General features: G+C 45.1%; 1 protein-coding gene and 1 pseudogene across 1 annotated transcript; one reads left to right on the top strand and one right to left on the bottom strand.

Annotated features, from left to right (window-relative positions):
* Window positions 1-2,598: 2,598 nt before the first annotated feature.
* Window positions 2,599-17,496, bottom strand: SOWAHB (sosondowah ankyrin repeat domain family member B). The gene is made up of 3 exons (XM_005554989.5): window positions 14,760-17,496; window positions 11,380-11,505; window positions 2,599-6,702 (listed from the first exon to the last, which is right to left on the bottom strand). Exon 1 carries the CDS (start codon window positions 17,140-17,142, stop codon window positions 14,761-14,763), a length of 2,382 nt encoding a protein of 793 aa, XP_005555046.3. The 5' UTR covers window positions 17,143-17,496; the 3' UTR covers window positions 2,599-6,702; window positions 11,380-11,505; window position 14,760.
* Window positions 6,476-10,783, top strand: LOC107129665 (large ribosomal subunit protein uL24 pseudogene; annotated as a pseudogene).
* Window positions 17,497-17,553: the final 57 nt, after the last annotated feature.

Raw genomic sequence — 17,553 nt, 5'->3', positions numbered from 1 at the left:
GGTTATATCTTCTGAGAAAATGTTTTAATTGCTAAAAAAATTTATTGAAAAGTAAAACTGGCACCAATCTTCACCTTCAGACAATACTTTAACTAAAAGATCTCTATGACCAGGAAAAAAAAAATGTATATTTTAGATTTCTATGTTTCCTTCCCTAGCCTTATGTTAAATAAAGTACTTTTAATATAGTCTCTCCTTAGCTTTTAAGAAGAGTAAAAGTACTGGTAGATCTAGACCCTTTTATGGTGCAATCAAGCATAGTAAACATTCCTAAATCATAACTGGCCCACACCTGTCTCAATGTCTCCTTTGCCCCACAAACAAACAGAAAAGCTACAGGTGAGAGATGGTTGGTCACAGCTGGGAGTTCCCTCTTGTCTTCCTGCTATGGGTGGGAACAGGCAACCAGTTTCCTGGAGGAGGAGCCGCCTGCCTGAAAAGTCATGCACCCAGAACACTGGACAAAGAAGCTGGTTAAAAACAAAAGAAAATTTATGGCTTCAAGTCAAATGAATGCTAATAATGATTTTTAAAATAATTTAAAACTTAACTCATTCAGGACCTTGCCCATAGACTGCAGAGAAGGGAAATGGCATTGAAGCAAAAGCCTGGTCTACAAATAATTTCTCAACTGCTCCACTTTTAGTCATCTAAAGACCTAAACTTTATCTGGAATTCAGTATAGAATTCCAGTTCAAATGGAAAAAAAAATAGTGATATATCAAACAATAAAATAGGTTGGCAATTATGTACAAGATGGTTTTGGTTTTAAGTTTTGAAAGTGTATATATACAACAAAATATTATCAGTGATTGGTCAAGGTAGCAAAATTAGGGACAGATTTTTTCTTCTTTTTCTTTATCTGTGTTATTGATTTTTCTTTATAATGAACATGTATTAGTTGTATAACTATAAAATTCTTCAAGATGCAAAAATAGATGTAAAATTTGTAAAAACACAACCTTTATCAACTGACTGTAGTTTTGTGCACCTGAAATACAATAAGCACAGAGCACTTAGGAATCTTTCATTGTTTTTTGAGACACATAAATTATTTGTGTTTAGTGCTGAGTATATTTCATTGTAGTTTTTAAATTTTCTTACAACTGTTCATCATGTAAAACATATGTGAGAAATTCCTTTCAACTCAAATAATTTGTTCATCAAAATAATCCATTTCCTAAACCTATCAGATAATGGCAGTATTTACATGGTACCTTCTCACAACACAAAATACTTATTTGCTTCTCCCCATATTAGCTTTCTATTTCCTTTTAGGAACACCAACCTCCATAACTTCCATCATAAGCCAGTATCTAAATGCTGTGGCTTTCAATTTATAAGGAATAAGGATTTTCTTTTACTCAATTCAAATGAATAAAGACATAAGGAGTTTTGAACCTGAGGAAGTACCTCACAAAAGCCTCCAAAACTGAATTTGAGTCAGAAATGTACCACAATAACAGGGAAAACATTAATAAGGGCAGCCTGAAGAGCCCTGCCTGTGTCCAGAATGCTGAGATCACCAGTTGATACTACTCCACCTGCTGTGCCATTCTGCTTCTCCAGGTGGCCTCGAGGAAGCTTTTAGTGGGAAAACCCAAGAGACCACAAGAAGAGACCACAGGTGACACAAACAAGGACATAAGGTTATGGTCAGGTGACACCTAATACAACTTCTGCATGCAGATGTTTTTGTCTTTGCCCTGTGGCCAGGGGATTAATCCTTTTCCCTTCTCAAAGAATCACAGGCTGTTCGCAGGATTCGGAATTTTAGTGGTCTCAGAGTCAGCGACCACATGCAGATACTTTCCTTTACTGAAAATCTAAGACACATCTTAAATAAACACATGTTATGGCATAAGAGTATAGCTACTGGGCGCGGTGGCTCAAGCCTGTGGTCCCAGCACTTTGGGAGGCCGAGACGGGCGGATCGCGGGGTCAGGAGATCGAGACCATTCTGGCTAAACCGGTGAAACCCTGTCTCTACTAAAAAAACAAAAAAACAAAAAAACCCAAAAAAAAAACTAGCTGGGCGAGGTGGCGGGCGCCTGTAATCCCGGCTGCTCGGAAGGCTGAGGCAGGAGAATGGCGTAAACCCGGGAGGCGGAGCTTGCAGTGAGCTGAGATCCGGCCACTGCACTCCAGACAGGGCGACAGAGCGAGACTCGGTCTCAAAAAAAAAAAAAAAAGAGTATAGCTACAATTCAATTATTTATTATCTATGCTACAGTATATGTGTGTGTTTGGAGGCTGGGGGTGCGTGGGTGGAATGGAGTGATATAAAATACCAGTAACACTTGATATGGTTTGGCTGTGTGTCCCCATGCAAATTTCATCTCGAATTGTAATCCCCGTGTGTTGGAGGAGAGGCCCGATGAGAAGTGATTGAATCATGGGGGTGGACTTCCCGGTTGCTGTTTTCATGATAGTGAGTTTTCACCAGATCTGATGGTTTAAAAGTGTGTGGCACTTCCTCTCTCTCCCTCTCTCCTGGTCTGCCATGGTTAAGATGTGTTTGTTTCCCCTTTGCCTTCCACCATGATTTTAAGTTTCCTGAGGCCTCTCAGCCATGCTTACTATACAGCCTGCAGAACTGTGAATCAATTAAATCTCTTTTATTCATAAATTACCCAGTCTCAGGTAGTTCTTTATAGCAGTGTAAGAACGGACTAATACAATACTGATGATTAAAACCTCAAATAATTCAAAGATTCTAACAAGTAGCAAGTAAACTTGGGTTTCAACCCCTTTGTCAGTTCCTGATTGAATTTTACAATTAGCTAATAAGAACAAAGATCAGAAGAGAAAATGCTTGTGTAAGATCATCCATAATAGACACACTGCTCCTGAAAGATATGTGTACACCCAAAATTTGAAAAGTAGTTCTAGACTCAGCTTTCCCAAGAATTTTTGATGGGTATCAGGAATCTTGCCCAAGAAAACCAGGGCAATATTTTGTGATCTTTCCATAATTCATGGAAAGAGCCTCCACAGATAGGTTAATTACACATTTCTATGAAACATTACTTAGTTAATATGGCCCCCTAGGAGTCCAGAGTTAAAGTCATTATTGTGAGAATATAGGGCCTACAGATAAAGCAAAATCAGCCTTCTGTTCTCCCCCAGCCCCCATTTATAGCTACTCATTAGTAATATTGTGTATTTTAGTGCTGTCTGCCCTGAAGACCTGAGGCTGATTTGATACTATTGGTATGTTTTTCTCTTTCGTCTTCTCTCCTTTCCACAGAAAAATCAAGGTTCACAGAGGTTTTATATTTTCCATATAACCTATTAGAGTCAAACTAGGTGGAAAACTAAGAACATCCACTCAACATGCAAACACTGTAAAGGCATGGCTATTCCTGTGGCCCTTTCCAGGAAGAAAAATCCACGTGACTCTCCCTGAACCATTAGTGCAGGCAAAGCTGTCAGTGCAGAATACTCATTTTGCTCACTTTTAAAAGTCAGTTTTAATCAGAAAGTCTGAATACTGTACTCTGATCTGAACACCCTCATGTGATTCACTAAGTCTTGAGAAGTTCTCAGTCCTCAAATAACTAAGAAAATGGGACTATTTCTGGCCCATTAGCAGGGTCATAGAATGAAATCCTTGTCTTACCCCTATCATGACTGGCCCATTCTCTTAGGCAGTGAGACCCATTGTGGGATGGTGGCATGTCACCTGGTTCACAATATTTATGTCCCTGAAATGTTTCCCTAGTTGACACCAAAGGATAAGAATTCACTAGAAGCTAATTGTATTTTGGGACACAAACAGCAAAAACCTTCAAATCCTGTAAGATTAACAATTATAGTTTTCAAAAAGTGATGGTACAGAAATACCTGCTAGTACTTGCTAGATTTGGGAGTGTTCACTGTTCTAAAAAGGAGACAAGGAAAGGAAAAAGGGAAGGAAAGAAAGAAAAGAGAGTACATGGAAGAACTAGACACTTTCAAAATAGTCACGGCTTTGGCCCCAATAGGCATTTGAAAAATACTTCTCCTTACTTGTCTTGGTATTTTCTTTTTAAATTGAGAACTAATTTACATACAGTAAGGCCTTTACAAAACACACAAGTCTTAAAAGTAGAAGAGAGAGGGCATCATCAGGCTGCACAGACCAGATGCTGAAGTGCTGAGCAGGAAATGGCAGCAGTGGCCATAGCAACCAGGGTAGCATGAGAAGCACTGGGCTCCTGCAGCCTACCCTAAGGGAGGTGCATTCCTGTCAGCCTTCAGTGGCATTCACCATGTGCTGGCACCTGCTGTTCACCAGTCCACCCATCCAAGCTGTTGCCAAGGAGCTTTTCCTGGGCAAAATCGAGAAGGAAGCACAACAAAGGTTCTTGCCCACAGCTCTCCCCATCCCTCTGCCTACTGACCCCCACTGGTGCTTCCCTGTGTGGTCCTGCATGTTGTGTGCCCGTCCTCTTGGGAACTGTGGGCAACAAATGATCTTTTCAGTTGCACAATACTCATTTCCTGACCTGTTGGCCTTACTATACCTCAAATTTTATGTCAACCCACAATATTTAGACCAGCATGAATGACAAGACACTGGACACTTAAGGGTGAACAAATGAAGAACATGTGAACTGTGCACGTTTTCCCAATGTTCTTAACCAGTTTTGTAGGTGAAAGCATAAGAGTTTCTTTCAGGTGGTGGGAAAGGCTAGTGACTGTTGGGTGGGATCCACTGAAGGCAAAGACTTCACTCTGATGATGGAGCCCTGCATCAAGTTTCCTGTAGCCCAGGACTCAGTACCAGGCCATGGTATCATCAAATTGTTGTTCTAACAAGGACTGGATGTGGTCTGCCTCATATCCCATGGACACCATGAGCTCTGTCTTTCAGGAGTCCTGGTGATCAGAAAGCAGCTCCTGGAATGACTTTCGTGTCTCCTCCTGACCAGTGTTGATCCATAGGTGTTCCATGATGTGGTCTAGTATAGGCCTCTCCCTGCAGTCAAAAATAGGTTGATGAAGCTCTCTGGAAATGGAGAGCGAAGAGTGGGATCTTGTACAATTGTTTACACAGTATCAGCTTCCTCAGCTCCACAAAGTCTGCCCAATAAATGGCAGGCCCTGGTTACCGTGGTATAAAGAATGACTTTCCAGCTTCACATGTCCACTGGGGCCCATCATATGCTTGGCCATGGAAGAGTTCAGGACCACATAAGAGGGACTCCCACCGAAGGTGCCCAGCTTCTGGCCTACGGTGAACCTGGTATCAAATCCAAAGGCTGTTATTTTTATGTTGTGATGGACCACAAGGAAATTCTTGGGCTTCAGGTCCCTGTGGATATCCCCCTTCTGTTGGTGGTACTAGAGGGCTGATACTATCTGCTGGAATTTGCTTCAGGCCTCTTCCGCCTTCATGTAACCCAACTCTAGGATGTAGCGGACCAGCTCTGCTCTGCTGGCATACTCCATGGCTAAGAACAAAGTGTCTGTGGTGTCGAAAGAGCCTGATGACCTTGGGGTCACCCCATGGAATAGACTCTAGAGGGAGGAGATCTGCTGCCCTTTTGGGATGACCACAGCCACCTTGGTCCCAGTGAGAAGGCACTTGGTGAACTTCATTCACCTTGGTGAAGCTGTCCTGGCTGACGATCTCGAGGAGCCTATAATGATCAGTAAGGGTCTCCTCATCAGCAGAGATGGTCGTAAGGCCCTGCTGCATGGTAAACTTCTAGCTACAAATCCTAACTAGGAAACCAAGAATGCTACCTATAAAAACGTTGCTAATTGTGAAAACGAAAGAGCACAGCTGGAGTTGCTCTGCAGACTTTTGTGTGTGACCTATGGGTCACTACAGTGCCAGTGACTATGTGCAAGGCCAACTTCACCTGGTCGGTAGCTGGGTGCTGGATAATGGCACCAGGAACCACCTCTGCCAACCTCTTGGCTCTGCTTACTTCCCTCTATGTTGGTGTCATTCTTGGGTGGGCTTTCCCTTCACGGTGACAAGATGGCACCAACCACTCCAGCAACCTAACAGAAATTAAGCTTCTCTTCACCCAGGGTTCCAACCTGGAGATCTGACCTTCTGCACGGGATTGGTTAAGTGCCCAGACCTCAGCCAATCACTATGGCTGAAGAGAATGGGCTCTGCTGATTGGCCAGGTTGAGGTCATGTGGCCTCTATCTCCAAGGGAACTTGGGAGCCGCTCACCTGCTTCCAGTGGGAGAGTGTGTGACACCTAAGAGAGCAGGTTCAGGGTTGAGCCTTAGTCCTCTGTTCATTTCCTGGATATGCCTGCTCACGTCTTCCCATGCCACTGTCTTCTGTGTACACAAGAACCCATGGCAGCATTTTCCCCCCCTCCTGCCGCCTCCTTCACAGGCCCCATTTCACGCCTAATACAAAGGAGCAGGGCTTCCTGCTTGAAGGTAGGATTTGGGGTTCACTCCCAGCTTCAAGGCCTGCTGCTGTGTCCTGTTGTAATCAGCCAGTCAGTGAGCACCTACCATGTGCCAAACCCTTCTAGGTGCTGATTCAGGGATCAACAGGCCTGATGACATTGCTGTCCTCAAGGAGCTGACACTGCAGCGTGAGTGGGCACATTCAGAGGACAAATTCCGATCAGTGTTCCCGCTTCCAGCACACATTCTCTGAGGTCCTACTGCATGCTCCAGATGTGGAAGCACAGCAGGGAGTGAAGCAGGCAGAGGTCTGCATTCTTGTGGGATGATAGCCTAGCAGGGGAGACAGAGAAAACAAAAGTAAAACATAAACAAAGCTAATTAACCTGAGCCCAGGTCATCAATCTGTTGAATTCAGCAAATTGTATTCCAATGATTCAATATGGAAACAGAGGCCCTGGCTAAGTGATGGCTCATTCTTGGAGACCCAGCTCAGATGTCACCTTCTTTATGAGGCCCTGCTGGATCCTCACCACTCCCCCAGGCCCTTTTGCCTAACTTGGGATCCCTCAGTGCTGTGATCACACTTTGAAGTCCTCTCTAGCCTGTGAGTTGTGTGAGGACGCTGAGGTAGACGCAGAAAGGGGCTCAGAATGTGATGATGAGTAAAGTCTGAATAAATGAAAGGATCAACCCCCACCCCCCCACCCTCCCCCCAAAAAAAAGTAGAAAATAGGAGTCAAGCTTGGTAGCTAGAGATCAGGAAGTGTTATTTTCACATCATGAAGGAGGAATAGTCAGATCAATACTTTTTAATCCAACTCAGTGACTTCATTGTGACCAAATTTAGTAGAAATTTGATAAAGTTTACTGCATGGTTCCAGTTAGATTTTTCCAATTCATGAGTGATAGTAGCATTACACACACACACACACACACACACACACCCCTCACCTCTCCATAAGCCTGATTCCTTCAGAGCTCTGTCTGAGTTTCAGTTCCAGACAACATCAGAGCTTCTAACTTGACTGGAATTAGTTTATGTGACTTTAATTGGACATAATTCTGTTTAATGACATAATAGCTAATGATTGTTACACACAAGAGATAGTTAAATAGTCTTTTTCATTTGAAGTGAGAAACCCAGACATCTTTCTTGTATGGAAGCATAATGAAAATTATTTAGCTGTATCAATAAATTTTTAGCAGCACCTTTTTAATCGACTAGATTTCTTTGCTTTCTGCATAGATGGAAATTTAAGTGGACTGTATATTTTGAATGGTGTTAAAAATAATAATACCAAATGTTTACTGAGGATCTACTATGTGCCAGACATTTTCTATGAACTTTGTTCAGGTATAAATTCATTTTGTCCTCTCAGAAAACCCATTTTCTATTGGTATTATTTCCATCTTACAAATGACAAAACTAAGAAGTTGAAGGTCTTGTCCAAATCAGGACAGGAGCCAGGCAATCTAGCTTCATTGCCATGAGCTTACGTACTTACATTATCAACCTTTCCTTAAGCATTTTAAATTTGTTTTGATGTTGAAAAACCCAAGTGTACACAGCAGCACTGCTATGCAAAACAGCTTGTACAGAGATTGAATTTACACTCTGGATTCAGTGCCACCATGAACTTAGATGGTCGTGACAGGAATGAAGTAATTTGATTACAAAACCAGGCCAGACATGATGGCTCACACCTGTAATCCAGCACTTTAGGAGGCCGAGGCAGGCGGATCTCTTGAGGCCAAGAATTCGAAACCAGTCTGGTGAACATGGCAAAGCCCCATCTCAACTAAAAATACAAAAATTACGGCGGGCACAATGGCTCACGCCTGTAATCCCAGCACTTTGGGAGGCCGAGGCAGGCAGATCACCTAAGGTCAGGAGTTTGAGATCAGCCTGGCCAACATGGTGAAACCCCATATCTACTAAAAATACTAAAATTAGGGCTGGGTGTGTGGTGGCTCACGCCTGTAATCCTAGCACTTTGGGAGGTTGAGGCGGGTGGATCACCAGAGGTCAGGAGTTGGAGACCAGCCTGGCCAACATGGCGAAACCCTGTCTCTACTAAAAATACAAAAAATTAGCTGGGCCTGTAATCCCAGCTACTTGGAAGGCTGAGGCAGGAGAATCACTTGAACCTGGGAGGCGGAGGTTGCAGGGAGCCTGGGCAACGAGAAACTCCATCTCAAAAAACAAAAAACAAAAACAAACAAACAAAACCTAAAATTAGTTGGATGTGGTGGCACACGCCTGTAATCCCAGCTAATCCAGAGGCTGAGACAGGGGAATAGCTTGAACTTGGGAGGTGGAGGTTGCAGTGAGTCAAGATTGCACTCAAGCCTGGGCGATAGAGCAAGACTCTGTCTCAAAAAAAATTTAAAAAAAAAAATTAGCCAGGTGTGATGGCTCACGCTTATAATCCCAGTTACTAAGGGGGCTGAGGCATGAGAATTGTTGCACCCGGAAGGTGGAGGTTGCAGTGAGTTGAGATCATGCCACTGTACTCCAGCCTGGGCAACAGAACGAGACTTTGTCAAAAAAAAGAAAAAAAAATTGACAAAACCAGGGTATTTTGAGGGTGAGAAGAAATGGAGAAACTCTTTTACATCTTACCTAACTCTCAATTCTTATCAACTAAATCAGCCCCACCAACAAAGTTTTTTCCTCACTGTATACATGCAATCCAATGGATAACACCTTATTGAGTCAACATTCCTGATATTCCCAATACGAAACTAAGATAATACAATAGTTTCACTGATCTCTGCTTCTAGTTTATCTTCTTTACTGCAGCAAGAAGAATCTTTGTTTCACCCCAGCCTGTATGTCACTCTGCTGCATTAAACCTTCAATGGCTTCCTGTTGCCTGGATCAGTGGCTCTCAGATTTATACAGGAACTTAATGTGGTGATAGTTGCATAAGTGTGATTATACTAAAAATCATTGAATTGTACGTTTAAAATAGGTGAATTGTATTATATGTGTAAAGTTACTTTTTAAAAATGTATAGGGGGAGCTGGACATGGTGGCTCATATCTGTAATCCCAGCACTTTGGGAGGCTGAGGCTGGAAGATTGCTTAAGCTCAGGAGTTCATGACCAGCTTGGGCAACATAGTGAGACTTCATCTCTACAAAAAAATAAAAAAATTAGCTAGGTGCAGCGGTGTGTGCCTATAGTTCCAGCTACTCCAGAAGCTGAGATGGGAGGATGGCTTGAGTCTGGGAGGTCAAGACTGCAGTGAGTTGAGATTGCGTCACTGCACTCCAGCCTGGGTGGCGGCGGGACACCATGTCTCAACAACAACAAAAAAGATGTACAGGTGCCAGGTGTGGTGGCTCACACATGTAATCTCAGTGCTTTGCGAAGCTGAGACCAGGAGTTTGAGACCCAGCCTGGGCAACATAGCCTAGGTAACAAAGAGACCTTGTCTCAAAAAAAAAAAAAAAAAAAAAAATAGCTGAGTCTGATGGTGTATACCTATAGTCCCAGCTACTAGAGAGGCTGAGGTGTGAGGATCTCTTGAGCCCACGACTTTGAAGTTACGGTGAGCTATGATGGCAACACTGCAGTCTAGCCTGGGTTACCAAGTGAGACCCTGCCTCAAAAAACCCAAAAATGTATAGAGGAATCAAGGCATCTGGAATTCACAGCATGCTATGTGTAACACACTGAAATGTTGAACTATAAGCAATTTTACTATCATAAAATAAGACTACAGTATATATACTTAATATTTACAGTACATTTATTACACTAAAATTCACTACTTTATGACTACAACAAAAAGTGTTGAGCAACTTTTGCATCCATCACTGAAGCGAGAGTGGCCAAAGTGAAATTCAGTGCTTTCGTGACTTCTAACTGAAGCAAGAACTGCAAAAGGCATTTCAATGCACTTTCCTACATTTGCAAGAAGATTATGTCTTCCCCTCTTTCCAAAGAGCTAAGACAGAAGTATGATGTTTGATCCATGACCATCCGGAAGGATGATGAAGTTCAGACTGTACAAGGACATTATAAAGGTCAGCAAATTGGCAACGTACTCAAGGTTTACAGGAAGAAAGATGTCATCTACACTGAATGGGTGCAGCAGCAAAAGGCTAATGGTACAACTGTCCCTGTAGGCATTCACCCCAGAAAAGTGATTATCACTAGCCTAAAAGTAGACAAAGACCATAAAAAAAATCCATGAACAGAAAGTCAAATCTTGCCAAGTAGGAAAGAAAAAGGGCAAATACAAGAAAGAAACAATTGAGAAGATACAGGAATAAATGAATCTATATACAAGCTTTCATACAACTGCTAAAATGAAAAAAAAAAAAGTGTTGAGCTAAGCTTATCAACAATTTCTAATGTTTCCTTTTAAAGTGAAATTGCCATTTGTTAACTTACTTTGTTGCTTACCACTATGTGCTAGCAAATAAGCATTAACCACACTGAAGACCTAAGAAAATTTTGAAAGAGAAACTTTAAGCACATTTAATCTAATACTTTGATATATTTTTTGCCTTCAAATTAAGACTTCAGGAAAACATCTCGATTTGGAATAACACTAAGTTTTTCTGGGAGGAGTTTTCACAATCCTTGGCTTCCTAGAAAATGCCTGTATTTCCTGAGGTCAGAAAGACCCTTCTTTCAACCTAGTCCTAAATGACCTTTCTAGCTTCATGTCTTTCTGCGCTGCCTCACTTCTGCCACATTATGTGGCTCAGTATCCTCAAATCACTCTATGGCTTTGGTCAGGTCCCTGCCCTCTCCTGGGATATTCTTCCAGAACTCTTTCTCCACTTCACCCTTCAGAGCTTATCTAACTTCCTTTTTGCCTCCTGACTTCCCCAATCCAGAAAAGCATCATCAGAGCAGGAAATAGGTATATTCTACTAAATGTTGTATTTCCAGCATAACCAAAGAGACTGGCACATGGAAAATGCTTCATAAACGTCCCCTTCTCTGAATTCCCAGAGTCTTGACACACACACATATCTGTGCACTTACCTCACTGTGCTAGAAGCAATTTTCAGTGACCCAACCCTTACATCTCCTTCCCAGTAGACTGTGAGCTCTTGAAGGCAGGAATTGTGTCTTTATCACACAGTAGATGCTCCATAAATATCTGGAAATCTAGATGAATTGAAAACATATTCACTAATCTCCAGATGTCCAAAATCTTCGGGAATATTGAGACATACAATTTACTTGAATACTATGTGGCAAAAATTGTAAATGAGGTATGTACACAGTATTATAAGAATTCTGATGAAGGAGCTATACAGCTTCCACCTTGGAGGTGTTTGTCCTAGAATCTTCATATAGGCTATGACATTTGAACTACCCTTTGAGGAATAAGATTACCAGGAAAATAGCAAAAAGAGTTTTCTAAGTAAAAGAAATTCAGCACAAGACAGAAACTGAGAGTTTAGGGCCACCAGCATCCCAATAGGTCTGATGTAGCTTAAGTTTGGGGTTCATGACAGGGAGTGGCTGGCAGAAATCTGGGAAAGTATGCTAGTCCTGGCATCCCTCCTGGCCTGGACTTTACAACATGAGTAAGAGGGTGTCAGGATCAGATCTGTGTTTTAATCACCTCTCTACACCCTCTTCTCCCCTGACTCCTCCCCAACATACCATATTGACCATGTAAAAGAGTTGATCAGAGGCAGGTATGAGGGACATGATGAATCATCATAAGAATCAACTTGAGACTTAGGATTGTGTTCTAACCAGTGAACAATCAGCCACACTAGTGCTATGTAAATCACACACTGAAGCAGAAGTCAAGAATGTGGTAGAACTAACACAGCTGGTTTCTTGGGAAAGTTAGTATCATTCAATTAAAAGATTCCTGGCCTCTATGAAGCCCTACCTGATTTTTCCAGCCCGAAAGGATCTCTCTCTGTCTGTTTCTCTTTCTCTCTCTCTGTTTTTTTCTCTCTCTCTGTTTCTCCTTCTCTCTCTCTGTTTCTTTCTCCTTCTCTCCCTCTCCCTCTCCCTTTCCCTCTCCCTCTCTCTCTCCTGAAACAAGTGCTCTCTCCAGAGCGTGTATTTTGTACTTATGACACTTTGAAAATTTTTTCTTGCATTGCTGCTGTTTGTCCTCATTTCTGGTACTATCTTTCTTTTCTCTTTGCCTCATTTTACAAGCTTATTTTCTGATATAATGCAGCTTTAAAAGACATCATGGGAGCAAGATAGGTACAGGTCAGGCACAGTGGCTCACGCCTGTAATCCCAGCACCTTGGGAATATTGAAACATACAACTTATCACTTAAGGTCAGGAGTTCGAGACCAGCTTGGCCAACATGGTGAAACCCCATCTCTACCAAAAATACAAAAATTAGCCGGGAGTGGTGGTGGTTGCCTGTAATCCCAGCTACATGGGAGGCCAAGGCAGAAGAATTGCTTGAACCTGGTAGGCAAAGGTTGCAGTGAGTGGGGATCACATCACTGCTTTTCAGTCTGAGCAACTTTCAGCCTCAACTTTTTTTGAGACTCTGTCTCAAAAAAAAAAAAAAAAAAAAAAAAAAAAAAAAAAAAAAAGCTAGGGTATAAAGCAATCAACAATAAATATTGTTAGATTTTAAATTTCAAGATGGGAGGGGTCATCTCCCACTCACCTTTATAAATCCCACAGCACTACACAAAACACATCTGTTGAATAAATTGATGTAGTAATAACAATATGCTAAAGTAAAAACAGTCATTGGATTTTTTTAAAAGTTGACATTTTTTCCTTGAAATATCACTAGCTTACTAGTAGTTTACAATGTTTACTAGTTTACTAGAGTATTTGCATAGTTGTCTATCATGTATTCTTTCAAATTTTCATCTCTTCAAACTGTGTCCCATCTGTGGTTACCATTTTTCTTGCTTTGATTTGACAAAGTTTCATCGCTTATATAGGTCTTTAGGGAAAAAAGCTCCTAGATTTATTTATTATGCTTATTTTTCTAGCAGAAGAGATATATTTATTTCAGCAAAATCATAAAGTAAAAAATCAAAGAAATAATATTTGGCATTCGCTGAGACACAATTTTGTAAAGAAAGAAACAGTAATCAGCATAAGTACAATAAATTATGAAGATCTATTAATCTTTTAATTGGGGAAAATAACCAGAAGAAACACAAAAAGACTTAAAATACAGCATCATTGCCACATGTCATGAAAACATTCCCATAAAAAATTAACAATTTCCACTTGAACATGTATTTCAGCCCTCTTTGAACTTATTCTGAAATCTTGATGTTCTACTGATGTTTATAGACTAGACATTCTCTCACTCCATGAACTCACAAGTTATCAGTCCCTTCAAAAGCAAATAAAAAGGAGCATTTCATGTTAGATATAGAGTACTTAAAGGCTAATATTTAATCTTAATTGGCAACAACTTTAGTGCAAATAAAATTATATTTAGCAGCTTAGATAGTCCTGGTAAAGATGCATTCTCTTAACCCTTACTGTTTCCCCAGAGTAAAGTCATTTCTCTCTTTTTATGAGTACAAACGTTGGCCATTCAAACCTACTGAAAACTAGTAATGATAATTCTGTTTGTTACACAGGGAGTTTCCATGAAAGATGGTTTCAGTCACTATGCAAATGAGCCAAATGGTTTTTACATTTGGAAAGTTCCCTTTGGGTTGATACAAAAAAGCAGGGCCTGAATGACAGTCATTCCTCTTGGGAATGGAGTCCAAGTCATAACTGGATCTTACCCAACTTCTTTGATCAGTGAGAAGACCCAAAGGAGGCATTAATCATTTTACCCATTAACCACCATGCAAGGAGTTCAAAAGAAGACTTGGGAACAGGGCTGAGGAATCTCTCAAATCGAACTCTACTCTCCAGTAATAATTTTATTTCACTGATTTAAATGCCAAAAAAAAGAAAAAGAAAGCCATCTGATTTCAAACCTGGTGCTTCCCAGTGTCAGCCAAGATTTATTCTTCAAATGAACAGAAGCCAGAGAGCTAGCCAGAGAGGATTTTGCATGTGCTTCATCAATTCCTCGAACTGCTTCTCTTTTTGTTAGACATCTGTTCCCTCTCTAGCCAAGGCCTGGGACTCCTGCTTCGGGAAACAATATGGCTTACTGTGCCCAGATCCATGGTGGCAAGGGAAAAGTAAGAATGCCTCCTAGATATCAAGCACCTGGCCCTGCCCCTTGTCTAGGTTTCTCCAGTCAAGGACCTTCAGCTTTCAAAAAGCTTGGATGGCCCTCTTGAGGTCCAGGATGTAGTGACATAAGATCCAGGGAGGTCAATGCCATCTCACTCCACCATCCTCTTTACCAACTCTCAGCAGCTTTTCTATTCCCCCTGAATTCTCTCACTGAGTAGGGTGAGGGTGTGCTGCCTGTGTGTTGGACAGAGAGACCCACCTCAGTCACTGTACTCTTCTCTTTCCCTTGGACTGGGGAATTTCTCATACTGGTTGGCCAGTTTCCACTTGTTGTGCTGACTTTTGAGTAGGGCAGCGAAGGAAGTCTTTCGGGTGACACTTCTAGATATTTCCTTGCTCTTGGCCTTTCTGGTCGGGGAAGAACTTCCAACTAAGGGATAGACAGGGAAAATGGGCTTGCCCCGAGGGGCTCCCAACAGCTGCCATATTTCCCCAGAGGTATTACTGGTTAGATACTGCCATGGCTTCTTCCCACTGCTGTCCCTGACATTTACCCGAGAAGCCAACCTTTGCACTAGCAATTTGATGACCCCCTGGTGGCCGTGAATGGCTGCAAGATGCAGCGGGGTATATCCACAACTGGACCTCACATTTACATCAAGGACAATCCCTGCCTTCTTTGCTCCAGAGACCAAGTCCTGAAGAGCCCTGAGGTCCCCATGTTTGGCTATCCAGTGCAAGGCAGTGTACCCAGTCAGAAAGTCTTTGTGCAAGGCCAGTTGAGGGTCCTCCCAGAACAAAGTCCACACCTGAATCCAGGAGCCACTGGCAAGCTTCACAATCCACTCATGCTCCCTGGCATCTAGGGGAACCAGGGATGATTTGTGCTCAGAAGTTCTGTGGGGGGCCCAGGCTGCAGGCCCCTCCCCACTGGGGGCCCACAAGCTGTGTCGCCAACCCCGCTCAGCCACAACAGCCTTAACCTCTGCAAGTTTTGGTGATAAAGCTGCATCAACCCTTGGGCTGGGTGCTGTTCCTGCCTTGGAGGGCTTCCTGGATCGAGGTGGGCGCCGACTTCTTTTCAGCAAGCCCTCATCAAGGTACTCCTCATCAGAGGAGGACAATTTGGCTCTCCCTGCCAGAGAGCTCCTCCTGAGGGACCTCCTTAACTTAGGAACTGGCCAAGGCAAAGGCTCCAGGGGGTGACCTGCAAGGCCATTAGCCCCCGCAGGAACCTGCTGAGAGATGTGACCATCTCCTCTGTTTCTGAGATCCTGAGGGCTCCAACTGGGCCTGCCCTCCTTCCGAGATACAGAAAGGCCCCCAGCTGGATTCCTGAGCTTCCCCCGAACTGGGGTTCCCAAGACAACCTGCAGCCCCTCTTCAGAAGCCCCTGGTGAGTCTTTGGGCCCGCTGCTGCTCTCCTCACTGCCATGACTCTCCTGGTCCACAAAGTCATCCAGATCTTGGAGGGACAGCTGACAACGAATGCTGCGAAAGACAGTCAATGAAGGGTTCCCCGCCCAGGATTCCCAGGGCTCATCCGGAACAACAGGAAAGAGAGAGTGCGAGGAAAGGCGGGGGTCTGGCGGCTCTGAGTTAGGCTCCGTGGAGCCAGGTTCCAAGGACAGCTGGAGGAAGTTGTCTGGCAGCACCGACCAGGCGCGGACAGGGTCCTGATCACGGGCCTCCGGCACCTGCGGGTGCCTGGCCACCCACTCTCGAGTGCGCTGCTGCTGCTGCTGCAGGGTCGAATAATGCAGAGAGCTGGGGGTCAGCAGCTCCGGCCGGTCTCCGCGTGGGGCGGGGCCGGGCAGGAGACCAGGCGGGGAAGCCCTGCTCGTCGCAGCCTCGACGGTGGCGAGAGGCAAGCGATGCGTTGCAGGCACAGGCGCGGGCTCAGCCAGCGCTCCTTCTTCCGGCTCCCTGGAAGCCCCGCGGCCATCCTGGGCAGGCAGAGCCCGTGCAGGCTTCTCCTCGGCGGTGGCGGAGTCCGGGAGCGCGCCGAGCTCTCCCGGGAGCCCTGCCAGGTTGTTCTGGAGGCATTCCCAGCAGCAGTGGCCCTGTGCCCCCGCCGCCGCGCACCTCGCTCCCGCCTGGGCCCCTGCCGCTGCAGTTGCGGGCACCGGCGCCCTCTGTCCGGGACTGCCCTTCGATCCGCCGCCCTTCCCGGGTGCCGCGCGGGAGCCGCTGACCGGGAGTCCATTGCAAGCTGCGTCGGCGGCTCTGGCTGCTGCACCTGCTGGCTCCTCCTCCGGCTCCTTCTCGCGCCGCCGCCGCCTGGGCTGCTGCTGGGGCGACTGCCCCCCGCGCGCGCCTCGCGGGGAGCAGGGCGCAGCTCCGCCTGCACTGTGGGGGGCCGCGGGCGGCTCGCGGGGTCGCTGCAGCCCCTCCTCCCCTAAAAGGTCCCTGTACCTCCTCTTGAGCACCACGTACTTGGTGCCGTCGGGGTCCTGGCGCACTGCGGCGACCGAGTTGACGAAGCCCTTGAAGAGCTCGCGGCGGTGCTGGTGCTGGCTGGGGGACGCGTCAGGGTCTCGGAGAAAGCTCTTGAAGTGGCTCAGCAAGGCAGCGTTGGTCACGCGGCCCCCAGCCTGGCACAGAAAGTCCAGTAGTGCCTCCTGGCTCAGCTCTCGGGCCATCGCTGCCTTGTCCTCCGCCCCTGAGGTGTCTGCGTCTCGCCCTCCCGGGGCTCTCCCCAGCCAGAGGAAACCCTGGCCGGGCGAGTGTCACCTGCGCCCGGGGCGGCACTAGCCGCCCCCATCAGCAGCGGAGGCCAGCGCTGCCCACTGCCAGTGAGCGCGCCAGGAGGTCCGTGGGTCCCCTGCGGGTGGCCCCCGGGCTGAGTCCCCGTGGCAGTCTCAGTGAGAGAGGGCGGCTCCCAGGCAGCACCTGCGCGACTCTAGCCTCTCGCAACGAGTCCCCACCGCGAAAGTTCCCGGGATAGGGCCGAGTCGGTTTCACCTGCGCCCTGGCTGCGCCTCCTCCCTGGCTCTGGGGGAAGGGCCAGGCCCGCCTCCTCGTGTCCCTCCGCCCCCTGAGGTCTCCCCCAC

Source organism: Macaca fascicularis, chromosome 5 (assembly GCF_037993035.2).
Source record: "Macaca fascicularis isolate 582-1 chromosome 5, T2T-MFA8v1.1".
Classification (NCBI taxonomy): Eukaryota; Metazoa; Chordata; class Mammalia; order Primates; family Cercopithecidae; genus Macaca; species Macaca fascicularis.
This window is presented reverse-complemented; position numbering and strand designations above follow the sequence as displayed.